This window comes from Poecilia mexicana, unplaced genomic scaffold (assembly GCF_051168715.1).
Source record: "Poecilia mexicana isolate PSO_F unplaced genomic scaffold, ASM5116871v1 scaffold_13, whole genome shotgun sequence".
Taxonomy (NCBI): Eukaryota; Metazoa; Chordata; class Actinopteri; order Cyprinodontiformes; family Poeciliidae; genus Poecilia; species Poecilia mexicana.
The window spans coordinates 25,401,672-25,428,857 of record NW_028263382.1 but is presented as its reverse complement, the minus strand read 5'-3'; the positions used below and the strand labels follow the sequence as shown (position 1 = coordinate 25,428,857).

The 27,186-nt window shown below is 34.8% G+C and overlaps 1 protein-coding gene across 1 annotated transcript; it reads left to right on the top strand.

The window, feature by feature from the left end:
• The first annotated feature begins 765 nt into the window (after positions 1-765).
• Positions 766-26,783, top strand: ttc12 (tetratricopeptide repeat domain 12). Its single transcript, XM_088011943.1, has 21 exons — positions 766-1,062; positions 1,833-1,987; positions 2,287-2,308; positions 3,106-3,183; positions 3,281-3,402; positions 4,185-4,244; positions 4,853-4,924; positions 5,345-5,405; positions 6,658-6,846; positions 14,115-14,184; positions 14,950-15,038; positions 15,905-16,076; positions 16,479-16,574; positions 17,428-17,491; positions 17,575-17,709; positions 17,865-17,957; positions 18,423-18,491; positions 20,946-21,047; positions 22,100-22,199; positions 23,274-23,502; positions 26,522-26,783. Exons 1-21 carry the CDS (start codon positions 1,008-1,010, stop codon positions 26,598-26,600), a joined length of 2,112 nt encoding a protein of 703 aa, XP_087868069.1. The 5' UTR covers positions 766-1,007; the 3' UTR covers positions 26,601-26,783.
• Positions 26,784-27,186: the final 403 nt, after the last annotated feature.

Sequence of the window (27,186 nt, the reverse complement as noted above, 5' to 3'; positions counted from 1 at the left end):
GCCAAATGATGAGCTGGCCGACCTTATGACGAAACATGAGTTCAAATGAAAGCTGCACCATGTAACTTTAACAAAAAATATTCTTTTACATATTTGTTGAAACTGTCACCATGTCACGACAGGATATGAAACAGATAATCTGTGAAAACAAAATAAAAAATCAAGCTCCTCTGCCTCTCTCAGTGCACCCAGTGCAAACTAGAAAACCTTATGTCATTTATTAGTTTTTAAAAATATATTTATTATGTAGCTATGTGTGATGTTATTTTAATCACTGTTATACTTTTAATTTAAAACAAACAAAAGAAATCTACGAATTCCATAGCATTACAAGTAGATAAATAAAAAATAGATTTAAATTACAATAGAAAATAAATAAATAGTTGAATTTCAGTGTCTTAATAAAGCCACTAGTTAAAATAACTTTTCTGATATAATTAATATAAAAAATAGAATCGGTTTTATTCATGTCATACATAGGATATGAAAAAATTATCAAATAAATAGCCTTGCAAAAGAAAGGGACCTAGGTTTTCACCTTTTTTAGTAAACGTAAAAAAGTAGCCAGTGAGAATAAAAAAAACGTGCTGATAATTAAAATATCGCTCAATGTCCGTTTATAATAAAACAAAATGCAAGTTATCATTATTTGCATGGATGATGCGTTTGTAGCCACAAGGTGGCAGTACAGAACAAGGAAAACAAGAAAAGGAATTCGATGATATTCGCCTCATATGAACATTCAGTGATGTGCAGGGTAGAAGATCAAAATATATATTTCTTGACGTATTATCTTTGTATTTATGAGAAATAATAATAAAGTGTTGCTTGCTTAATCTACGAATTGTTTACTACAACCGTTAGAGCTAAAGCAACGGATGACCGTTAACGCCTCCGCGTCACTATGGTAACCCAATGCTAAAACTTGAGAAGTTATTCGCCGCTTCGATGCAAAAATAGTACTTAATAATAGAGCCGATTAAAGTCAGGGTTTAAAGACCAAGACAATGATGGATAATTCCGAAGACCTGGACAGATTTCTGAGCAACGTTGACAAAATAGGTACGCATTGCTTCTAAAACCTCCTTTTATGACGGACTGTTAGCTCACGTTTACCACTATCGAAACATTAACACAAATATGGAAATATTAACAAAAACGTAGAAACAATACACCAGTGCAATGGTTTTTTTTAATGAGTTTTCCAGTTGTTCGACTTTCTTGCATTCTAAGTTTAATAACCACTATTCGACAATGAGTCTGTTTTAGTGCAGTATTGCTTATATCTATCATTTTTTTAGGTTTAAATCTACCCTCAGCCCACCCTCTCCCCATCCTGAAATCAGTATTTTCATATTTTAATAACCTTTACATTCATTTTAACAGTAAGTAGCTTTCTAAAAAATGTACAAGGGTGGCAAATGACATTGAAGTTAACTGAGTCGCAGCACATGACTCCATGTTAAACGGCTAATAGCAAAAATATGAAGAAAATCTTTGAAGTTGTGAAGGTGCACTCACTCAGAATAGAAGCATATGTGTTAGATTTCCATGTAACTCATTCATTTTTTGTATTTACTCTTTTTACATTGTGCCCCTTTATTATTTTGTAATTGCCCCTTGCTCTATTTTACAAAGAGACCTTCTGTGTCAAAAGTAAAAGCCCTAGGGATGATCTTTGCCTGGTGTAGTTTTGTGCTATTTTGTAATGTGCAAATCTTAATCCGTAAGATGTTTCTTGGTACCAAAAGCATATGAAGTGATTTCATTTTCATAAATATTACAAGCTTAAATTAAGAAAAGTAAATGATTAAAGGTGTTTTCTTTTTTAGGTCAGTTACTGGAAGATTTCCAGTCCTCTGATATTGGAGTGCAGCAAAAAGCCGTAGCAAAAGCAGATACCTTGATTACTACCTTGGATGAACCTTGCAGGACAAAAGTCAACAAGACTACAGTCAACACAAGCCCAGTTCTTCAACCTTCTATGGTAAAAAAAAAAAAAAAAAAAAAAAAATATATATATATATATATATATATATATATATATATATATATATATATATATATATATATATATCACAAAGTCAGCAGCACAGAATTTCACTGCCCCTCCTTGTCTGTTTTATTTTTTGTCACTGTCTTTATTTTTACTTGTTTTCTGTTTCTCAAACATGCCATGCACAATTGTTGTGTTAGGCTGCCTACCAAGTATTTTTCTTTTTAGAAAAAATCATTTAAAAACTATATTTTAATCTTGCTAATCATTTTTCTTTCTTTTTTCTTCAGAGTTCAAATACTAGCAGTCAAGGTGAGTAACAAAACATTATGAGCACTGGAAGTTTTCTTTGAAAAACACTGAATGAAATATTCTCTTTTTGCTAAGCTGATATCATTGTAGATAAATAAAGTCAATAAATGTGGATTCATGAGAGCAAGGTGTTAAAGCTACCAATTCAACACTGAGCATCAGACAGAAGAAAGCCGTACATTATTCAACAGTCTTAGTCAGTGTTCACTTTTGAAATTTGTTTTGTGTAGTTTGGGTCAAAAGTTCTATTAACTAGAAAGTAGAAAAACCAATAAACAAAAACACAAGTTCAGAAAAAATGGAATTGCAGATCTCTGAGCTGGTGTGGAGAACGTCTGTGTGTGTATATATAAATATATATAAAATCACTGAGGTAACACTCTTAAATTAACTTTGCATCAGAAGTTTGCAAAGGAAAACTCATCAATCAATGTAATTTAAGGAGTGAACCCACTGTACTCTGAATTCATGATAAGAAAGAAAAAAATCAGGTTCTATACTGGAGCCGGCAAAGACAACGCAGCAGTTTTTTTTACATCACATCTGAACTTTTTCTTTGCAGAAATACCTTATGACAGCTTGATGTGTTTAAAGTGAAAAACACAATGAATATCTTTGTTCGCCAGCTGTTCTTTTCACTCTTTCTTAAAGCAACCGAGAGCCTTAGCATATAACTCGATTTGGTTCAGTTAAATTGTGTATGCTGGCTGTATTTATCACCTTTGCAGGTTTTTCTATAAACGTGAACAAAACGATCTAATATTTGAATTGTCTTTTATGTTGCTCTTTCTAATAAGAACATTTCATGAAGGTTATGTCAAGAGACGCCGAAGAGAGGGGAAGAAAGAGAATGGTTAAACTAAAAGAGGCAACTGGTATGCTTTTGTCCTCCTTACATCTGGTGTTGTCTTGTCGCTCTTTTGAGTTTACTCTAACGTCTTTATTAATGTTTCTCTGCTTGAATTATTGCAGCTCTCAAAGATAAGGGGAATGAAGCTTATGCCCAAGAAGATTATGAAACTGCAGTGAAGTGTTACAGTGATGGATTGGCTGTACTTAGGGACATGCAGCCACTCTACACCAACAGAGCACAAGTAAGTATTAAGCCTTAAAATATATACCTTCTGCATATATGCTAACACAACCCATTGATAATTGTTCTGGGTAATTTCAACTTCCTACCTTTTCTTATTTCCTCTCCTGCGGGAGATGTCAAGAAAGATAAGGATCGTTCTCTAACCCAACCACCTGGGGCACTGTTGTTGGCCCAGTGTTTGGATAAATCTACCTGACTTCTGTCTCTGCAGCACAAACACAGGATTTTGTCACAGAAGTCTTCTGAGCATGTCCAAAGTTGTTTTTCCTATGTTATCAGAGCTGGTTGTGGGATTATGAAGTTACCTTAATACTGTTACATTGCAGCAAGATGGTTAATTCCGAGCAGGGGGATTTCTGCGTGGGGTTAATTTCTTTTTCCTGGCTTCCTTTCATAGTCCAGAAATAGTCTTATTAGGTTGATTGGCATCTCCAAATTGCACTTAGGTTTGAATCTGTGTATCTTTAATGGATTGGCAACCTGTCCAGGATGTCCCCTGACTCTCATGCATTGATGTCTGGAATTTGGCACCACACAAGATAAAAAAAAAATAGAAGAAAGAAAAGTAAGAACAAAAATAGTTAGGAAACTTATTCAACTTCTGCTATTTTACATTTTCATCGAAAGTGCATGTTTTAACAACAAAGCAGCTTCTCAAGATCAACAACTTCGAAAATGATGCTTTGTTTCTGACCAAACACTGCGACGACAATAACTGTCTCTGTTTTTGTGCGTTTTGGTTTTTCATTTGCCGCCTTCTCAATGTTTTGATTTCTCCAGGCCTACATCAAGCTAGAAAGATATGAAGAAGCCGTCATGGACTGCGAGTGGGCCTTGAAGGTAAAAAAATATGACAAGGAATTCAGAAAATGTTATGCTTTGGTTTTTCACTTTTGTATTTTAATAGCTGTTTATACAAAACCTCCAAACTAATAATGTTAAACAAATAAAGAAAATGTGAAATGACATATGATTGGCACTCTTATTCGAGAAGGAGTGAATGCTGCTTCTCGAACCCAGCAGACTCAATGGAATCTGCTGGGTTTCCTTAGACAGAAAACCTTTTTGAGCCATTTATAGTAACAAACTGAGCTTAATGCACCGTCTGATAAGTATGATTAATGTGAATATATGTGTGATTGAATTGAAATGACTTTTTTGTAAATTTCTTGAGATGACGTGTTGTAAATTGGCGCTATATGAAAAAAAAAAACAACTAAATTGAATCATAATGTTTTGTTACCCACCTTGACTGCTATGCTACTTTTCAAAAACATTTTCAATCCAATAAACAGTTAAGTATATGTTACATTAATCCATTCTTTTTATTGTCAAATCTGAATGTGGACATATTGCTATTTTATGGTAGAGCTACTGGTGTTCGAACGTGAATTGTTCACATGTTTCCGATGAATAACCTCTAATGATAATTTTCTCTGCCACCTTAGTGTAATGAAAGATGCATAAAGGCTTATGTGCATATGGGGAAAGCATACCTGGGCTTGAAGAACTATAATGAGGTGAGCATAATTATCTCTCATTACATCCAGTCACATCCCGTCACTTTAATAGTTGCTCTAAGTAGACATATATGTCATCCAGACATACCAGAGAAAAGGCCAAGCTGTAGTCGTTGGAAGCCTCAAGTAAAAATCATTTTCTTAAAACTTCCCAAGAATGAAAACATTGTACATGTGATCTGAGTTCTATCTGATTTTAATTTATTCAATATATCCTCTGGCATTTTCTGTTGTAATCATTTCAGCCCTTCATTACCAAACAAGCTGATATCCAATTTTAACAGTGTGAAAAATTAGACCTATTTGGAAGATAATTGGGACTATTTTGCCTCCATACTCTGTGTCAGTCTTGCTGAGATGTCTTGAGGACGCCAGCAATGCACAAAATGTATTTAATTATGAGATTTTCCTCTGTTTCAGGCAAGAAGCTGCTTTGAAAAGATACTGGAGATTGAATCTGGAAAGGAAAGCATGGTGAAAGGTAATAACAATTGTTTTAAATTAATTAGGAAAAATCTACTTTATAAAATAGAGGCTTAAATAGAAGAAAGCTCTAAACTGAAACTAGTTTTTTTGAAAGTTTGTTCACCTTTCATTCAATAATCTTACTAAGTCCTGAAGATTAGTGAGTCATCTAGCTCACAAATACATCGAATAAGCAATATTGTTGTACATTTAGTGTTCTACTAAGTGAAATGTTTCGTACAGTGATCATTGGCATGAATATCGATAACTTTATGGCTTTAGGGATGGAGTGAATAATATTAATCACCTTAAGGCAAGAATATTTTTCCAAATTATGCAGAATACATACTAAGACAAATTACATCTTACAAAATACATCTTCTCTACTATTTGGAATAAGTTTCCTCCAGAAGTTGTTTTATTGCTGTCAACAAGTTTTTGGCATGAATATGGCTTTTCTTTAAAATTAGCTGGGCAGTGACTGATGTTTTAGGCAAAGTTTCTCAAATTTTCAATCAGGTTTATTGAAGAGCCATTTACTGTTTCTGGCTTTTTTGCTGACCCTATTATTAGCAGTGAAAAAGCCCCATAGCATGGTGCTCTAACCACCATGCTGGACAGTTTTCTTTAGTTTAATTCACTCATCTAGGCTTCTCTAATCAGACTCTTTTTCGTTCTGAGAATATAAAAATAGACAAGTCATTGTTGAATGTTTAGCTTTTGAAACTGAGATTCCTTTGTTGATCTGAGACATTATAACCATTTTTTTTTATCTAAGGGTCCAACTGTTGAAACCTGAACACAATGAGACACTCCAACGAGGCAATAATCCCACACATCTAACACAGCTCCTTTGAACTGCATAAAGCAGCTAAAACTTAGCTCCTGGAATGGTCAAGGGGTCAAATGTGGTTGATTCTTAAAGGCTGGTTCTGTAGCTGGACATCAACCAATCCAATGAAAATATTAGCATTTCTGATAAGAAATGTAACTAAATACAATTGGGGATGCACACATTTATTTAAATTTCTATACATCTTTTGACCCAGTGTGGATTTCAAATTAGTGAGATTAGCAAATACAAAGTTTTCTCTGGGACTACATTTCATCTCACTGTCGTGTTAAATGCAAAACATTTCAAAGAACTTGAAAATCGATATGACTATGTCCTCCAATAAGAGAAGATGTGTATAAATGCAATAGTGCAACTTCCATCATAATTGAGCTATAACTTTCTCTTTCCTCTGTCTTTTTATGCCCCTTTGTAGAATATTTGGACCTGGTGGATTTAGAAGAGGAAAAAAATAGCCAGGAGACGGATGCAAAGGAAAAACTTGACAAAGGAGAGAGAAAGGCCACAGCGGTGCCCCAGCTGCTGGAGAAGCTGTCTAGGCCCGGCCAGATGCCCCTCTATTACTGTGGAGGATTGGAGAGCCTGTCACAGGCAGTTACTGACTGTGAGTGCTCCTCGGGCTTTGTGCAAGTCTGTTTTCCCTCTAATCTTATTGAGCCTATACCTTCCGCTCATTAACCTGCTTAAATGGTTCAATCCATTTGCTGTTTCTTTTAGCCAAAAATAATAGCAGAAAACGAGGCGTAAAATCTTATCAGCTAGTTAAACAGACACGAAGAAAAAAAAAGTGCCATGAAGTAAACATCTTATTTTAATTTTTGTGTTGAATGTCAGTTTTATAATATATTTACCACCAATGACAATTTTTTTTTTCACTTTTCTACCAAATTCACCAAATGCACAAGTTAAGTAGGATAAGACAAACAGTTTTTCAAAAGAGCAGAGGAAATCTTATGTTTTTTGAACAATAACAAAGTTTGTTGTTAATCTGTTGCTAAGAGATGAGCACGTTTTCTGGTAACAAAGTGCCACAAAGATTTTGTATTTTTGTCTTGAATGTCTGTTTTACAATATATTTACCATCAGTGACAAAAAAAACAACATAAACATTTTCAGTTCTCTGCAAAATTCACCAACTACACAATTCTTGTTAAGTAGTATAAGAGAAGTAGTATTTCAAAAGAGCAGAAGAAATCTTATGTTCTTTGAAAAATAACAGTATTTGTTGTTAATCTGTTGCTAAGAGCTTGCACGTTTCTGGTAACCAAGGGCCACGAAGTAAACATCTGATTTTTACTTTTGTTTAATGTCTGTTTTATATTTACCACCAATGACAAAAAAGAGAGAAAAATTCACTTTTCTGCCAAATTCATCAAATGCACAATTCTTGTTAAGTAGTATAAGCGAACTAGTACTTCAAAAGAGCAGAGGAAATCTTATGTTCTTTGAACAGTAACAATGTTTGTTGTTAATCTGTTGCTAAGAGATGAGCGCGTTTCTTGTAACCAATGAAGTAAACATCTGATTTTTACTTTTGCAAAATTTACCAACTGTAAATTTCTTGGCCCTAATCAGATAAGCAGTATTTAAACAGAGCTTATGTTTTATAAACAATAATATTACTTGTATTCATTTGGTGTTAAAAGATGAGGTTTTTTTTACTGGTGACGAACTGCCACGAAGTATAAATCAACATTTTTACTTGTGTTGAGTTTCTGTTTTATAATGTATTTACCACCAATGACAAAAAAAAAAAAACACTTTCACTTTTCTGCTAAATTCATCAAATGCACAATTCTTAAGTAGCATAAAACAAGTAATATTTCAAAAGAGCAGTGGAAATCTTATGTTCTTTGAACAATAACAATGTTTGTTGTTAATCTGTTGCTCAGAGATGAGCGCGTTTCTGGTAACCAACGCAGTAAACATCGGATTTTTACTTTTGCAAAATTTACCAACTGTAAATTTTTTTGTGTCTAAGCAGATAAGCAGTATTTAAAAAGAGCTTATGTTTTATAAAAACTACTTTGGTATTAAAAAATGAGCGTTTTTTTTTCTGGTAACGAACTCTCACGAAGTATAAATCAGATGTTTACTTTTATGTTGAATATCTGTGTTATAATATATTTACCACCAATGACAAAAAAAACAAAAAAAAAACACTTTTCTGCCAAATTCGCCAAATACACAGTTCTTGTTAAATAGTGTTTCAAAAAAGCAGAGGAAATCTTATGTTTTTTGTACAATAATAATGTTTGTTGTTAATCTGTTGCTAAGAGACAAGCGCGTTTCTGGTAACCAAGGACCACGAAGTAGACATCAGATTTTTATTTTTGTGTTCAATGTCTGTTTTATAAAATTTTCATCACCAATGACAAAAAAACAAAAAACAAAAACACTTTCACTTTTCTGCCAAATTCATCAAATGCACAATTCTTAAGTAGCATAAGACAAGTAATATTTCAAAAGAGCAGAGGAAATCTTATGTTCTTTGAACAATAACAATGTTTGTTGTTAATCTGTTGCTCAGAGATGAGCGCGTTTCTGGTAACCAATGCAATAAAAAACATCGGATTTTTACTTTTACGAAGTAGACATCTGATTTTTTATTTTTGTGTTTAATGTCTGTTTATCTTTGCCACCAATGACAATTTTTTTTCACTTCTCTACCAAATTCACCAAATGTGCCGTTCTTATTAAGTAGTAAAACATAAAAAGTATTTCAAAAAAGCAGAAGAAATCCTATGTTTCTGAACTATAATAATATTTGTTGTTAATCTGTTGCTAGGAGCTCGTGTGTTTCTAGTAACCAAGGGCCACGAAGTAAACATCTTATTTTTATTTTTGTTTTTTAATGTCTGTTTTATATTTACCACCAATGACAAAAAAGAGAGAGAAATTCACTTTTCTGCCAAATTCATCAAATGCACAATTCTTGTTAAGTAGTATAAGCGAACTAATACTTAAAAGGAGCAGAGGAAATCTTATGTTCTTTGAACAATAACAATGTTTGTTGTTAATCTGTTGCTCAGAGATGAGCGCGTTTCTGGTAACCAACGCAGTAAACATCGGATTTTTACTTTTGCAAAATTTACCAACTGTAAATTTTTTTGTGTCTAAGCAGATAAGCAGTATTTAAAAAGAGCTTATGTTTTATAAATAACAATTACTTTGGTATTAAGAAATGAGCGTTTTTTTTTTTCTGGTAACGAACTCCACGAAGTATAAATCAGATTTTTACTTTTATGTTGAATATCTGTGTTATAATATATTTACCACCAACGACAAAAAAAAAAAAAAACACTTTTCTGCCAAATTCACCAAATACACAGTTCTTGTTAAATAGTATTTCAAAAAAGCAGAGGAAATTTTATGTTCTTTGAACAATAACAATATTTGTTGTTAATCTGTTGCTAAGAGACAAACACGTTTCTGGTAACCAAGGGCCACGAAGTAGACATCTGATTTTTTATTTTTGTGTTTAATGTCTGTTTATCTTTGCCACCAATGACAATTTTTTTTCACTTCTCTACCAAATTCACCAAATGTGCCGTTCTTATTAAGTAGTAAAACATAAAAAGTATTTCAAAAAAGCAGAAGAAATCCTATGTTTCTGAACTATAATAATATTTGTTGTTAATCTGTTGCTAGGAGCTCGTGTGTTTCTAGTAACCAAGGGCCACGAAGTAAACATCTTATTTTTATTTTTGTTTTTTAATGTCTGTTTTATATTTACCACCAATGACAAAAAAGAGAGAGAAATTCACTTTTCTGCCAAATTCATCAAATGCACAATTCTTGTTAAGTAGTATAAGCGAACTAGTACTTAAAAGGAGCAGAGGAAATCTTATGTTCTTTGAACAATAACAATGTTTGTTGTTAATCTGTTGCTCAGAGATGAGCGCGTTTCTGGTAACCAACGCAGTAAACATTGGATTTTTACTTTTGCAAAATTTACCAACTGTAAATTTTTTTGTGTCTAAGCAGATAAGCAGTATTTAAAAAGAGCTTATGTTTTATAAATAACAATTACTTTGGTATTAAGAAATGAGCGTTTTTTTTTTTCTGGTAACGAACTCCACGAAGTATAAATCAGATTTTTACTTTTATGTTGAATATCTGTGTTATAATATATTTACCACCAACGACAAAAAAAAAAAAAACACTTTTCTGCCAAATTCACCAAATACACAGTTCTTGTTAAATAGTATTTCAAAAAAGCAGAGGAAATTTTATGTTCTTTGAACAATAACAATGTTTGTTGTTAATCTGTTGCTCAGAGATGAGCGCGTTTCTGGTAACCAACGCAGTAAACATTGGATTTTTACTTTTGCAAAATTTACCAACTGTAAATTTTTTTGTGTCTAAGCAGATAAGCAGTATTTAAAAAGAGCTTATGTTTTATAAATAATAATTACTTTGGTATTAAGAAATGAGCGTTTTTTTTTTTCTGGTAACGAACTCCACGAAGTATAAATCAGATTTTTACTTTTATGTTGAATATCTGTGTTATAATATATTTACCACCAACGACAAAAAAAAAAAAAAAAAAACACTTTTCTGCCAAATTCGCCAAATACACAGTTCTTGTTAAATAGTATTTCAAAAAAGCAGAGGAAATCTTATGTTCTTTGAACAATAACAATATTTGTTGTTAATCTGTTGCTAAGAGACAAGCACATTTCTGGTAACCAAGGGCCACGAAGTAGACATCAGATTTTTATTTTTGTGTTTAATGTCTGTTTTATAAAATTTTCATCACCAATGACAAAAAACAAAAAACAAAAACATTTTCAGTTTTCTGCTAAATTCATCAACAGCACAATTCTCGCTAAATATCAAGTAAGTTAAGTTTTATCATATCTTTACCACCAATGACAATTTTCTTTTTCACTTCTCTACCAAATTCACCAAATGTGCAGTTCTTATTAAGTTGTAAAACATAAAAAGTATTTGAAAAAAGCAGAAGAAATCTTATGTTTCTGAACTATAATAATATTTGTTGTTAATCTGTTGCTAGGAGCTCGTGTGTTTCTAGTAACCAAGGGTCAGGAAGTAAACATCTTATTTTTATTTTTGTGTTTAATGTATGTTTTATATTTACCACCAATGACAAAAAAGAGAGAGAAATTCACTTTTCTGCCAAATTCATCAAATGCACAATTCTTGTTAAGTAGTATAAGAGAACTAATACTTCAAAAAAGCAGAGGAAATCTTATGTTTTTTGAACAGTAACAATGTTTGTTGTTAATCTGTTGCTAAGAGATGAGCGCGTATTTTGTAATCAAGTGCCTCGAAGTAAACATCTGATTTTTACTTTTGTCATGAATGTCAGCTTTATAGTATATTTACCACCAGTGACCAAAAAAATAAATAAAATAAATTACTTCTCTGCAAAATTCACCAACTGCACAATTCTTGTTAAGTAGTATAAGAGAAATAGTATTTCAAAAGAGCAGAAGAAATCTTATGTTCCATTTGAATACATTGCAGGTTGTGGTTGAAACTTGACAGAATGTGTAAAAATCAACTGTTTGCAATTCTTTGTTAAGCACTTTATATATTTCTTTGCATTCTTTTTTTGTTGGAGAAATTGCTCAATGTAAAACCAAATTTGATTAATTTGTCACCTGGCACAGACTGACCTGTAGAAATGTACTTACTACCAGTTTTACTTGCTGAAGCTTAAGGACAGACAGATCTAGAGAGAAACACTGTAAACAACCAAAACGTATAATGTAAGGACAGCGGTGTCCAAACAGAACAATACATTTATTCTCTTCCATTTTCAATAAACTGTGAGTCCGGTACCTTCCTGTTCCTGTTAACCTTGAGATATGAATTTATTTGCAGTCTATCAGTTGTCGTCCTAGTTAGCAGTATAAGACATGCAAGCTGTTCAAGCAAAGTAATATCTGATAGGGTAGCAGAAACTCTTTGAAGATTTCTACAAATATCTTGAGTCCAATTTTGCGATCCATCGGTGACGTCTTTGATCTATATTAAAATCTTAGTGGAATACCCGCATTTAACTCTGCAAGTAACGTAGCCATCAAGCTGATGCTGTTCGCTGGGTTTTACTTCTGAATAACTTGAGGACATTTCTGTGGTCAGGAGTCAAGCAAAAATGTCAGGATGTGGCATCCTATTTAGTATTTTCAGGTCGAGGCATCTTTAGGAAAAAAAAAAAAAAAAACAACTCAGAGTTCTTCACATCTGAGTCATGGAGGCAGTCAACTTCTGTTTTTTTGTTAATTATGAGATCATTTTCTTTGGTCTATAAAATTGTACAAGTTGTCAGAGTGTCTGACAACTATTTTGATCAGTGTTTTCTAAACCTCAAGAAAAGATTCTCAAAAATTGCATTCCATCCACAAAACTAAACTACGTCCAATTGTTGAATACTAGACCAACATGTCTTTTCTTAAAACTACTTAAAACCGGTGAATACAAGCACATTCAATTTGGGTTAGAGCTCTGATTCGCACTCCAGCTGACAATAAACATCCACTTAAGCAACAGTAAATCCCTCAATTCCCTTTGGGGGAGGATAATCTCATCTGATTGCTTCGCCTTGATTGTATCTTGTTTCTAAAGGCTTGGGCAGATATTGCTGCCTTATTTCTCAGAGTAAAGTAAAGAATAACTTTAAGCAGTCATTTTAGTTTAGTTTTGATTAAATAGTTTAAATTAAACACAACATGCTTTGCTAATGAATAACGTCATTATATAAATCTCCCTTTAAAAGACTGCTGCCTTTAAGGTGTAGTTAGCTAACATTAAAATTAAAATTAAAATTAGCTATTTGATTAGTATAAATTAATAGATGACTTACATCCATGTAGCCAAATAGTTTTTTTTTTCACTTTCATACAGTATATACATTGATATTCTATAAATTAGAATATGGATTCCTTTGCTTTTTTTTGTCAGACTAATGTACCTTTTAATAATCACAACCTTTAAGCAGGTATTAAACATACTTTTCATAATGTTTTTTTTATATTTTGCTACACTTTATTGTTCTGATGTAATATTTTTAATGCCATTTAGTTGATGTTTTAGTGTGTAGGTAACTGGAAACATTAACAGACAGACTGTGCGTTTTATTATTTTTTTTAATTCCTGCTCATCTTCAGATACATTATGTTTTTTTTTTGTTGAACAATAACTTTAGGCTGTCAGCTGAATAAAAAGATAGACAACAAATTATATTCAGTTCTTGAAACTGTGACCTTGAATGGTTAAAAGAAAGCCAGTTTTAAATATGATAGAGGCATGATCAATAATTGACCGAAGCTCCAATGGCCAAAGGAAACTCATTGATTATAATGTTCCAGCTTTGTTGAACCTTCACGTTTTAAATTTCTGAACAAAGAACATTTTTCTTTTCTTTTCTTTTTTTTAAAGAGGAAACTTTGTATCTTTTTAATGAGCGAACCTTTGAACACTGGCAAAAACACACCCTCTGGTTTTAGTTAAATTATTCTAACCTTCAAGTCTTGCTGTAAGTGGGAGCTAGCCATTTTTATATCTGAATCCTCTCTTTTAATCATTGCTGATATTAATATATCAAACAATACGACTCACGATCATTAAAATGCTCCTATAGCTCACAAGTTTTCCCGCTGAAGTGTTCTGTCCTCTACTTTTTGGACTTCGTGTATCATTAATAGCAGGACGGAAAGCTCCACCAGTTGTATCCTGCACACAATTTACATTCTCCTTTTCTTTTCCAACACTGAATCTCATCCAGTGAGCAAAGGTAAACCGAACAAGGAGAAAAGTGTCGTGTTTCTGTAAAGCCTCTCCGCCTCTGGCTAATGAATGGTTTTCTGTCTTCCTTCGCTATCTGCTCTTCTCTCCTAACAGGTGCAGGAAAGACTCTCTTCAGACTGAACAATGGCTTTAGTATCATCGGCAGCAATGACGTGCTGAAGAGGTAAAGAGACCACTGGGAGAGGTAGCCCTCAATTCTCAGTGGAGCTTTGACAGATGGACAGAGAGATGGGGACACACAGAGACGATGATGGCCTAAACTAGAAAGATCATTCACCTTCCCCTCTGTCTCTTTCCAGCTGTTTGTGTAATAGCCCCAAAAATAAAAGATGATCACTCAGGAGATGGAGCTGAGTGCTGCGCTGAGGAAAAGGCCATGTGTTTTTGTCCTAGAAAGTGGGAGTGTTTTGTACAAGATAAGAATTATTAGTCCCTCATGACAGATCACTAAGGATATTATTAACTTGTCACTGCTCTCCATGTTGTCATTATTAGCGCTGTCATGAATCACGTTGGAACACAGTGTCCGGGAAGTACAAAGGGGTAGAAAGCACAAAAAATAATAATAAAAAAAAATATGTCGGCTTAATTTTAGCTTCAATTTGTCAGGGAGAACGGTGAAGTGAGGGAGATACACCAGTCAAAACCAATCAAAACATAACAAATGAGGCCATATTCAATATTTCTTCCAGCTATTCCATGATCTGTCACTGCCATGATGTTAAAAATGTCCAATGATTAGATATTCAGTGGAAACTGGTACAGAACTTAAGTTTCATTTCACATTGAGGTCACATGTTTCCAGAACAGTTTTCCTGGAACCCATTATTTTACTCTTTCTGCAGAGTTTCCCGGACTGAAAGTAATTTTTATTAGTTAATTTAATCATAAGAAGGAAAACTTGAAATATGAGTTGTTTTCTTCACAGCTGCTTGCTGCAGGAAACGGATGATCTGCTCAGCCAAGAGTTGTGTGTTTCAGTGTTGAAACTTTGGAGGATCGTTTGTCATGAAAATGGTAGGTGCCCAAAAGTTTCCATTGCTCTAAATAAATTGGAAATACAAATATTATCCTGTAATTTGCTGTGATTTCTCAGCTTTTCAGTGTTTAGTGAAGTCATTATTTGTTTCTATGTGGTGTTTCCTGTTTTGTACTCAGTTTGGCTTGTTGTGTCAATGCCAATGAATAATTGAAGTCACATTTCGACTACGTGAGGTCACATGTTTCCAGAACTGTTTTCCTGAAACCTTAACTTTTCCTATCTTATTTTACAGTATTTCCACAGTGAGTTAAGACTATAACCTAAAGATCTGCACCCATAACTTTTGATTAAATCCACATTGATTACATATAAAGATTAAATAAAATAATTTCTACCTGAGGGGTTTCAGAGAATTGTAATGATCCACACCTGTGCCCTATTCCTGGATGCTTTACTTTGCATCTCACAATTTAAATATCCTAAAGTGTTATTATAACATTACCCTTTTATGTCTTTAAAATGGCATGGAGGAGGGTTTAAGTCCAATTCTGCATGCACAAACCCTGAAAGTGGAAGTCGGCAATTCTTTTCATCTGTTTAATTTATGTTTCCACAGAGGATTCTGCTAGAAGTTTATTGAATGTAAACCATGTGATATTCTACATGACATTGTGTTTGCAGAACTGAATAAACATTATAAATATTTCATACAGTTTAAAGTTTTCAAAACTGAAAAGTTTGGCCTCGGAGATAACTGGGACAAAGCAATGTGATTGGTTTGCTCAAGGTGAAACACACCGATGTAGCGACCTCATCGTGTTTATGCATTTGAAGTCAGAAACTGTCAGCTCTGGCAAGCCCATTTCTCAGCCAGGTTTTTCATTTTCATTTCGCTCGACAGTTCAAGAAAACCAGAAGATCCTGATGAAATGTCCTCTTGCCAGACAGTCTGTTGTGCAGCTGTTAATGTCAGACCATGGCGAAGTTGTGAAGGAATGCCTGGAATTACTGAGTTTGTACTCAAACACTTTGTATGGCAGACGTTTGGCCATCGACAACCTAGACCTGCACATGTAAGACTTTTATTCTTCCTATCAGTTTACGCCTCTCGCCACGGTATTTGTTACAAAACAAAGACGCAGTGCAGGGGCCAGTTCAGACGTCTGTGAAAGGAAATTAAGGTTCGCCTTGGGCTACATGTTCACCATTGCCAGCTTTTGTACTGAACTTCATACCCTTCCAAGAGGTTTTCTGTTATTTCTCTAATAACAGTGCTTGGTCGTTTATTGGTTTTTCTTTGTATGCACTTTGCCACCTAATTAGTTTTTCAAAGAAGCAGGAGTAATTAGTTGAATGTTTATTTAAATTCACAATCATTAAAATTACCTGCAAATTCCCTTTACATTAATTATAGAGAACTGCATATGGGATAGATATTATTTTGTATGATCCCCTGTCTCTTTGTCTCTTTAAAGGTTAGTGAGAAACCTCATGAGGTGCATCTCTGAACCAAAGCGGCAGCAGGGGATCACAGCAGTCTGTATTCTGGAAAGCTTTGCTGCCGAAGATGGGTAATAATGCTGCACGTCTCATCAGATGTCTCTGGCTTAGTTCTCGTACTGACAATGCAATCTCAGATATTTAGAAAGAGAGGAGTCAACTGTTTTTCTGCACAAGTTATGTCCTTATACTGCATTTTAAAATTGTTTCGTAGTAAGAAGCAGTCCTTAAAGGAACACAGTGTGTGGCATTTTTAATAAATCAACAAGTGCCATCTAGGTCTTAATGCCACATAAAGACAGAAGACGTTCTCAACTTGTTTCTCTCTCTGGGATCTGCTGGAAACAGACATGAAAGTTGCATCTCAGGCTCTCAAACACAGCAGGAAATAAGTCGAGCTGTCCCGCCGTAAAATGGGTGGATCAGTTTTCCTTTTCTGTAGCTCAGAGAGGGTTTTAATAAAATGTGTATCCAAAAGAAATGTCCCCTCCATTGTAGAAACTGAGCTGAGTCAATGTAGGTATTTTGTCGATGTGTAGAAAGCTCATTGAAAACAAAAACAAACAAAAACAAAACACTTTCTATTTGAATGCTGATCTTTATGCACTAGAGTTCTTATTTATAAAGATTTTAACATAGGCAGTTGCGTAGGGAATTAGGTTTACATCTCATTAGTTAGACTTGCTAAGTTCAGTAGTTCAATTCAAACAGCGAAAGTCACTAATTATTGTAGATTCACTACAAACAGAGTAATATATTATTAAAAACTGTCTAAATGTTAGGATACCATAAAAGACCAACAGAAAAATGCGCTTTAATGTCCATGATGATGGCTTTCAAAATCATGGAGAAGACTTCACAGTGACAACAGACAGCCACTGTCAGAAAAAGATAATTGCTAGAAATGTTCTTGTTTTCTTGCAGATTTCGGTTGAAGCTAAGAAACATGTCGACAGATTCTGTTGTCGTTCCACTCAAGACAATACTGGCAAGGCTTTGCTGTCTTAAATTTCATTTTATACATAGTTACCTGAGTAAAAAATTAAATGGGATTACCTCATTATTTTACAGGGAAGCATCAGCAAGTCTAATCAACAGGTCCTCACATCCCTCATATCAGCCGTCGGCTTTCTGGCAAAAGATGAAGTAATTCGTCAAAACCTCGCTCATCGGCGAGAATGTTGGGAAGCCTTCCTCACTGCTATTGTAAGCACACAGCTATAATCTGTTAACATTGTTTGGAGAAGTGCAAATTGTCGTTCACTGTGTTAGATTTAGATCCTTAAAAGAATCTAACATCAGCAAAGTGTTAATGTGAGTGTTTTTAAAGTTATTTTAGGTTATGCTCTGCTTTTCTGCAGAAGCAGTGTGGTTCATCTGAGTACAACGACGTTATTCACCTTATGCTGGGCTTGATTATCAGCCTGTCGACAGTCACTTCCTTGACTATACAGGTAAGACAGTTTTAGCTCGAGAGATGTTTATTTGAGAAACAGTGTTGTTATGACTTAGTCAGGAGCATGAAGGACTTGGTTTCATTTTTGTGCAAAAAGCCACTGGACCAGTGAAGCAAGTGTAGTCTAAGCATACAGCGCACCTAGAAAGTTGAAGCTACTTCCAGGAGTTGAAGATACTTCTGTAATTTATCTAATTACATCCAGGCTATCTCAAAATCAGAGTACAACTAACCAAAACGCAACAAATATTTAGTCCTTTAAACCAGCTGCGCCTTTCACCTGAGTGAAAATAAACCTCTAAAAAGAAATTTTACAGCGTCACATTCAGTTGTCCGATTCGTACATCTTAACACATAACTTGAAATTGACTCCTAAATCAGAGGCCATGTATAAAATGTGTAACGTGTGACTTCAGTCATTTAAAGGTGCAGTGTGTGAAAACGAATTTGTCCTCTTTTAAAGGCGCATGCTGTTTCGCTCTGTGACTGCTGCCTCGACCTGCTGGAAAACGCTGACGAAGGAATTGTAACTGTAAGGAAAAATTACATAAGAATCTTTCCTAAAATGAATAAAAATTCACCTAACCTACTAAAAATGAGGTCAGGTGAATTTGTCCAAGTAACAGATGCAAGTTTTAGTTGTGCTTGAGGTGTGATTTTAGAGGAAGCACCTCTTTCCTGATTGGTGCCTCTCAGCCAGTGTTGATGCAGGAATGGCATTTCTGTCCAGTAACATTGGGTTGTTCCTCAAACTCCTAACAAATTTCTATTCATCAGAATAAAAAGTGTGGGCAGTTATCTCAAACACACATACTGTAACGACTGTGTGTCACAATTTGAAACAGAGACATATTATCTACTCAGCCACATATTGTAAGAAGTGTTTTTGAAACAGGCAGAGCAGGTTAACGTCGACTTTCTTCAAAAGTCTGGTTGGTGTCAGGAAACCATCATTCTGACAATACAGGTCAAATATTCAGGCATAGCGATGGCAGTCATTTTTGCAACTTCTCAAGTTACATTTGACCAAATATTAGTGGGGATCAATGTACAAATTTACTGTATGGATAACAAAAAATATCAAAATGATTAAAATGTGGCTTTGATGAAAATTCTAAATGCCCATATACAAGAACGGCTCAAATGCATATTTAAAATCCTAATTTAATAACATTCATTCCTAAAATTTGTGTATTTAAGCCTCTGACTGGACGTGGGATTTTTTTAAAGTTCCATACTTTTGTAAATTCACCTTCATTCAGGTAACCCATGTGTCTCAGCTTTTGTGTTCATTCATTACAGGAATATTATTTTTTATCAAAGGCATATTGTCTGACATTACTGCATATTGCACCTTTTGCAGTCAACCATCTAACTCCAGAGCAACATTCATCCAGTGACACCCATTCATTTGTCAAAATGGAGACTGGTAGGCAGCTTGTGTTTAAGTGCTTTGCCCAAGGGAATTTCAACAGGTGACGGGGATGAAGCTGGATTCCATCCTACAACTTTACTTTAAGATGGCTATTCTTTCTACAAACATTAATCTGCAGTCTGAAGATGGTAGATAGGGGTGATGATTAGCTGGGTTTAATTTTAGTGTTGATCAGAGATAGAAAGTTTTCTCAAATGTTTTTTTTTTTCTCTCCTGTGGTCCTGTTGAACTATCTGACCCGCCCTCCCCCTTTGACAAAAGTGTTACTTTAGTTCTTGTAGAGTAGTGAGAATGAATTAAAGACGTCCTACATATTTTTTTACGCCATTATTTCTTTTCCCTCTGCTGGAGCAGCGCTTTATTTACCTTCTTTTCTCTTTGATTCCCCGTGAAGGTTTATCATGAAAGCACAGCAGAGCTGTTTTCCCCCTGTCTGCTACATTAAGGAGATAGCTTTGATGAGAAGAATCTAAAAAGCGTGTGTGTATGCACGAGATAAGAAGTGTCAAAAAAATATGGTGTCACTGTAACGGATCTGAACAACGACTCAAAGCGCTTTTAAAAACGCATTAACACTACTCCGACCCTGCAAAACTAGCTGATTACATATCTTCCTACTGTCGTAAGAATAAGGATTACTTTAACAGGTTACAGTTGAATTACCGGGAAATCTGATAAACGAGGTAACTTTATCATGTCGCTGGAACGCTGTCTCTGGTTTGTCATAAGAAAGATGTTTTCTTCATAATAAATCAAAGTTTTTGCAAAGGTAATTATGGTAGAAGGATTTAGAGGCTTTTTTAAAAATTGTTTTTATTAAGTCATCAGTATTGAGAATGTACTTTGTCTTAACAGTTTAACTCAGATTGTCCGTTTCCTCTGTTTCCAAGAATAAAGTCTACTTTTTCACTAAAATAACAAATTTGAAATGACAAATGTAAGCCATTTTGTTCTTTAAGGAATCGGGATGAAATGCATGCAGCGGTTTTAGAGTGAAAACTTTGTTATTGGACAGGTTCATTTGCATGACACACTGGATTACACATATGTCTCCAAAATAAAAATTGATGGTACACTTTGACTCTGTGGTGCAAATGCACTCTTTGAGCCTTTTGCATATTTTCTCATTTAACAACATAGTGACTTCTTGGCACCTTTTTGATAGGCGGAGAGAATGATCCCAAGCTTGAGGACACCAGTAATACTAATAAAACGAGACTTATTAGTTTACCGTGTCCTTGTGGTTAAATTTCCTTCATCATTTAATCAACTATGTTTTTCTGTTAAGTACTTCGGATTGTAAAAAATGCATTTCTTTCATTTCTACAGCAAAGTCCTCATGCAACTGCTCACTAATGATACAGCCTCTGAGGTCTTTACAGAACAGTTTTCGGTAACACTTTATTTGAAGGGGGTTGAATAAGACTGACATGACACATGTTTATGAAAGTGTTTATTAAATCGCCTTTATTTTTGCTTTCCTTTTCCTTTCTCTTTCTTCATCTTCTAGGAGTTTCTTTTCTAATATCAACACTCTTCTTTACTCTCCAGAGAGCCATGGGTGTGTTGAGCACCATCCTCCCTCAGTCCTCTGAAGCTGTTCAGCATGCTGTTCGAAGGAAAGTCATTCACACCATATGCTGGCTGCTGAAGGTATTTAACTGTATAGACGGTTAAGTCTGTTTTTTTTAACTACTTGGAATAGCTTAACGAGGCTTTCGAATCTTGAGATGACACATTTTTAGCACACACACACACTTAGGCACGTATTCTAAGAAATCTGTGCAGCTTTCAGTAAAAGCCGTACCAATATAACAAAGACACAGCTCACTTAAAGAAAATGAACTTCACTTCAGACTTTCACAAAAGAAAAACCTGATGGAAAAAATTTACATAATTTTCTATGTTGCTTACATTTTGTCTAGCAGACAGCAGGGGTTTAACATTAGAGTGGAAAATAGAGCCTAGTTCAGGGGTCAACAAGTCAAGTCCTGGAGAGCCGTTATTACGCAACTTCCCGCAATTGATCTTGTACGTAAACTCTGTCCATTACGGTTGTTATATTTGGGGATGTCAAGAGGTGGCGCTCTTGCCCCCTTTACTGTAGTTTCCCATGTGCTCAAGAAGAAGTCGTGAGATAAGAGAAGAAGTTTGGGTGAAAGTTAAATGTGATGCTCTGCTACCTATTGTGGGAAAAACAATCTAGGTTCAGAAAAAGAGTCTTGAATAAATAAACCAAGAAAATGGTGAAAAAGAAATGGTTTAGTCACGCTTCCCTTATTCTACTCATGAAAGAGCTGCACACACAGAACCTGTACTCTGCCTCTCTCTCTCTCTCTCTCTCTCTCTCCTTCCTTTGTGTTCATTTGATTGCCAAAATATGCAGAAAATTATGCAATCTTCCCACAGATAGCTTAGACTCTTTTTTTTCAAGTGGTACCTAATATGAATATAACACTGAAGGTCAAATTAGAATGAAAAGACAGAAAAACTAGTTAAATCGATTTACAGAGAAATAGCTAAAACAATAAAATAGACTGAAAAACTGTCATCTTTAGCATTTATATAATAGCTGCTTGATACATGTAAGATGAAAAATAATTTTATTCATTTTGCTGTTCATGACATCTGACTTTTTATCTAGAGTCAGTATAGAAAACATCCTGCTTGCTTATTCATTTTTGTGTGTGTGTTTGTTTATGAAGAGAAAAGGTCAGACTGCCACCAAATTTGCCGTGAAGACATTGACGGTTTGCACTGCAGTCGGCGACACGGCAAGGGAAGAGCTGGTGAAGACTGACAAAAGTGAGGAATGATTGACATGTTAGCATTAATAGGCTCTTTGATTAGTGTGAATACTGCAGTACTAAAGGGTCGACCTCTGAGACTGAACTGAAATAAACACTTGTTGGTTAACTGTAGCTGTAATCAGATTTTTACATGAAATGTATAAAAATGCACACAACCTATTTTTTTCTCGTGATATTTAATCAGACTAAATGTTTCCAGTTGTAGGATTTTTAGAATTCAAACAATTAGTTATATTAATTTAAAAAAAAAACGAAGCAAGATATATGTTTTTTAACTCTCAAAAGTTCACATACTCTAAGATTCCTATGGCTTTAAACAATTTGGGAAAGCAGAGACTTGCAAGCTTCTGATCAGTTAATTCAATCATATTGAAGATGACTTGAAATGCACCAGTAATATCATAACGTAACATCTCAAACATACTGCTTTGTTGTGTCTCATTATAGAAAAATCAAAAGAAATCTGACCAGATATCAGAAAAAAAAAATAAAAAATGGGGTCATCCATGAGTCTAATTCACCTTTTTTTTTTTTTTTTTTTTTTTTTTTTTTTTGGTAAAATTTCTAGATGCTTGAAGCTTCAGCATGAAAAAATGTCCAGCCATTGTAAGGTTGAGAACAACAACAAAAGCTTGTGAAGAAGCTGGCAGATGATAAGACAGAAAAGAATAATGTGCGAAAATATTGAAGCAAAATTTGAAGACATCAGCCTGGAAATTGAAGCTTGGGTTAAGATAGATCTTTCAAACAAACAAAATAATCACCCTGAAAATACTCCCAAATGAATTAGTTACGTTCTCATGATTGGGCTAAAATTCCAGCAAACTGCTGTGAGAAGCTTGAAAGAGTCCCTAAACATTTGACCCAAGTACTGAGAAAATGTAATTAATTTTCTGACATGGAAAACAGTTTAAAGAAATTCTAAAAGTTAAAAAACAAAGCACAATTCTAGTTCACCTAAAAAGAAATGAAAGGTTTCTTCTGATTTCCCTTCATCTGTTTATTAATGGTTGTGACTTTCATCATTGTATGTTTTCCTGATTTGGTTTCCACCTGTTATTTCGCGCAGAACTCTCCATTTTACGTCGTTTGCTGCGTTCCAACAGCGATGAGGTGATTTCAGGAAATGCAGCTTTGTGCTTGTCCCACTGCTTTGAGCTGGAAGGAGTTGCCACCCACCTGCTGGGTACTGATATTGTGCTGCTTCTGCTGCGGCTCGCTGCGGGGGAGCCTAAGAAGACAGCTGTGCAGCAAAATGCAGCCATTGCTCTCAGCAAACTGTGCCGATCTGAGCCCAGGTAACACGTCACCTCACAGATCACTAAATATGGTTTACATTCTGAAAGCTAATGCTATTAAAGTTTGAAATGGTCTCAAAGTGACGACAGAGCTCTGGCTGAAGAAGCTAAACATAAAACTAATGTGTAATTTTGGGCTATTACTACTTTCTGAGTGCATGTCTCTTTAATATTCTGAATTGTCAAGACTTAACACATCTCTTTTCATGAATAATGAGTAGGTGTGTTTGAACTGTGCATATTTTTAGACCTTGCAGCTTGATTCTATTAAAACCCATCTTGTAATGAATAAAATGCAGAGTAAAGATACATTAGTAGGGCTTTCTCTGGATTCCTAAAGTACATGCAGTTTGTTTGTTTTCCTAAATATAGTCAATCAAATAACAATTTCATCAGCGTTTTTAAAAAAAAAAAAAGTTTATTTGCAGCTGAATTAAAATGTTCACAAAGGCAAGAGCATTCATTTCATTTCCTTGGATGGCAACCCAGCCATTCTCAAAACGTGGAAATGTTTTCTTGTGCTTTTTGAAAAAGGGAAAAAAAAAAAAAAATCTATTTATTACTGCTGGTTAGCACAACTGGCTGGCAGCTGTAGTTTGTTTCTCCCCTTCCAAATCCTAGCAGGCTACTGACTAAAGAGAGGGAATGAGATCAATTAAAAATTCTGCATTAGTTTTGTAATTAGTCTCCTCTGGCTCTGTTCCCTGGATTATTTCCCCATGTCTCTTGTGTCTACTGCTAGGCTTAAACCACAACCCGCCATGTCAAAATGTCAGAGGCTTTTGTCTTGGCTTTGAAAAGATTTCTTGTTTATTTGAAGTGGAGCTCCTGCTGAGTACTTCTGAGTGGTCAGTGTCTTATCTGCTGTTAGCAGGCGACATAGTGATCTTAAGCTAGCGAGTTACTAGCATCTTACTCAAAGAAAGCAGCTCAAATGTTTTCTTGTGCTTTCAAAAACAATTGAAAAGGTTTAATATTACTTATAATGCAAGAGAGAACTGTTTAAATTGTCTTCGTTTTGACTGCCATAGAGCATCTTTGCTGCTATGCAAATGTTGCTTAAATGTATCCTGACACCTATAAGAGTCTCGAAAGTTGTCAACTAATTTCTGTTTCAACCGTAATCTAGATCTGTGGGTGGATTCTTAGATTATCCTGGCTGTGTATACCTTCAGTTCTGGGAATTTTTTTTTTACATTATCAGGTAGTAAGTAATTGAAGATGAGAATTTTATACAGGTTGCAAAATTTTATTTTTTGTTTTGTTATTACACAAAGTTGTCTGCTGAGCAGTTGTCTTTTCTTCCAAATAAGTAATAACCAACACCAGATGTTTACATTTATGCGGATCCAGCTGTAGTGTCGTCTATTATGGATAAAATAGTATTATTTGTCTACTGTGTTAAAATTTCCTATGCTTAGTTTTAACAGCTTAACCTGAAATCAACATTAAAACCTCATTTTAAGTGACCATTAAACTTTTGATTGCATTGGTAATTTCAGAAGAAACACTATTTTTTGATAATAAACAGCTTTACCAGACCACTTGCCATTAGTGATGGACCATACAGAGTTAATCAGTATAATGATCTTGTTGGTTACGATAATCTTGGAACACGTTTCTGATATATGACCATAGAACGATCATAAGCCAGATGCCGCAAAATACAAGTAAACAGCTGGAACTGGTAGCAAATGAAGTCTTGTCTGCACAGCAACTCGTCCCAAGTTGGCCCAGCTACAACCAATTTTGCATTCTCCTGTTGTTCCTTTTCCTCTCCAGGATTTTACCTGTCAAACACGACGCACACGTTTCAGTGGGTATGCTGTTTATTACCCAACCGAGGGCAGGAGAAGAACCCGTTACCACTTGGTGGTTATTTAGCTCAGTCTGGAGTGTCGTAGCAACCATCAGACGCAGACCAAGTGCAGTTTGCATACATTAAGCATGTTTCAGCAACTCCCATTGGATGCTCATCACACACGATGGCCGCAGTAAATTCTTGGTCTAGCTAAAATCACGGTGGAGCGTTGTCTTTGGAATATCAAAGACAACGCTCTCGTTTGTGTATCTGCTAAAAAGAGTTTTCATCCTCGCAATCAAAGGAAACGGCACTGTGCATAACAATGTGGTCTCATACCTTTTTCTGACTTATTTCTCTTGCATATTGCATCGGAGGTTTCTGATCTGATCTGTTTGCTGATCACACAGATATGGTTATGCATGCTCGCATGAGTTGAATTATTGAATTTCACCTGAATTATGTTGCAATTGGATCAACATTGTATTCCATTACACAGTCACTGAAATCTGGACAATTTTAATTGGACAATTTGGGAAGCATATAAACACGTTCAGGAAAAGAGAGATTCTCTTTCTACGAGATGAATGTGTGTTAGTGAGTTCTTCCAAACTTTCGGGGACGCTCGGCTAAGTTCCAAGCTGTTACAAACCCTTTTAGAAAAAAAAAAGGCAACTTTAATATCACTCTGTTATAAATGATAAAACAGGTATGTTGGCTAAAAGGATTTCTTTGCTGAATCGCCAAAACTTGTAACTGGATCAAAGTCTTTTCGTTCTGCCTCCTAACACGTTGCTTCTGCATTGGCCTGCCTTTGACCTCTACATGCAAGCCGTCGTCCCACTTCAGCTGAGAAAGAGTCTCTCTTCCTATCGTGTGCATTCAGTCAAATGTTGTGAATAACAAGGCTCAGGGACAGACTGTCAGACTTGCTTTAATGGTACAAGAGCATCGCTTGATATTTGAGAACAGCCAACACCATTCTGTGTCATTCTGTAATAAATGCTCTAATCTGATGTAAGTGTCCTTACGTCAGTGTCCTTTTTGAAGGCCCTAAATGCACCTTGGGGCTGATAGGCTTGGACTTTGTTGAGGATGAGTTGATTGCTCTGTGGCGAAGGTCACACAAGTGTTTAAATTGAATGCCAGCACACTGGACACTCTGTCAAAATATTTTCTTTAAAAAAAAACCAACCTATTTTTTCTTCATATTTTCAGACATGTGCACAAACTTCGAGAGCTTCATGGTCTTGAGATTCTGCACTCCTGTGTGAAACTCATCAAAGCAGAGGAGTAAAAATACAATCTGAAATGTTTTGATATGCAGCAAAATCTCTTGTTTTCTTGTGTTCAGTATAGAAAAGCATTTTTTTAACTCGTTCATACTTATTCAAATGAAATTGCATTGAAGATGTTTTCTCATCTTTAATGATTCTGATGTAAAGGTTTTATTTGTGACCTAAAGAATTAGATATAATTGATTAAGAATATCTTCATGCTTGTAATCATTCTGTCTACATTAGCAAGATCACGTCCATTAGCAATGCTCTTTGTTTCATGACATTTCTGACTAGACATTTTTTGCATATATATATATATATATATATATTTTAAATCAATGTTATGTCTTTAATTAGGGAGCAAAAAAATATATTTTGCATTTTTTGCAGAGTAACCATTTGTTTGGAGGCTCTGTCTTTAAAAAATAAAAGATGCATACAATGCTAGATATTTGTATTCGTGTGTCTGCTATGACAGTACAGATCCGAAATTTACATAAGTCTTGAATTTCATATTAATTTGGTGCTACACCATATTAAACTGTCAGGTTTTGGAATGATTATATTTACATTCAAATTAAATTCTAAACACAAGAATTGGAT

Bases quoted from the DNA above. Each gene is read 5' to 3' on its own strand.
- ttc12 (XM_088011943.1), top strand. From the start codon at position 1,008: ATGATGGATAATTCCGAAGACCTGGACAGATTTCTGAGCAACGTTGAC. The intron at 1,988-2,286 runs GTAAAAAAAAAA...TTTTTTCTTCAG, and splicing joins CAGTTCTTCAACCTTCTATG to AGTTCAAATACTAGCAGTCA. The intron at 16,575-17,427 runs GTAATAATGCTG...GTTTTCTTGCAG, and splicing joins AGCTTTGCTGCCGAAGATGG to ATTTCGGTTGAAGCTAAGAA.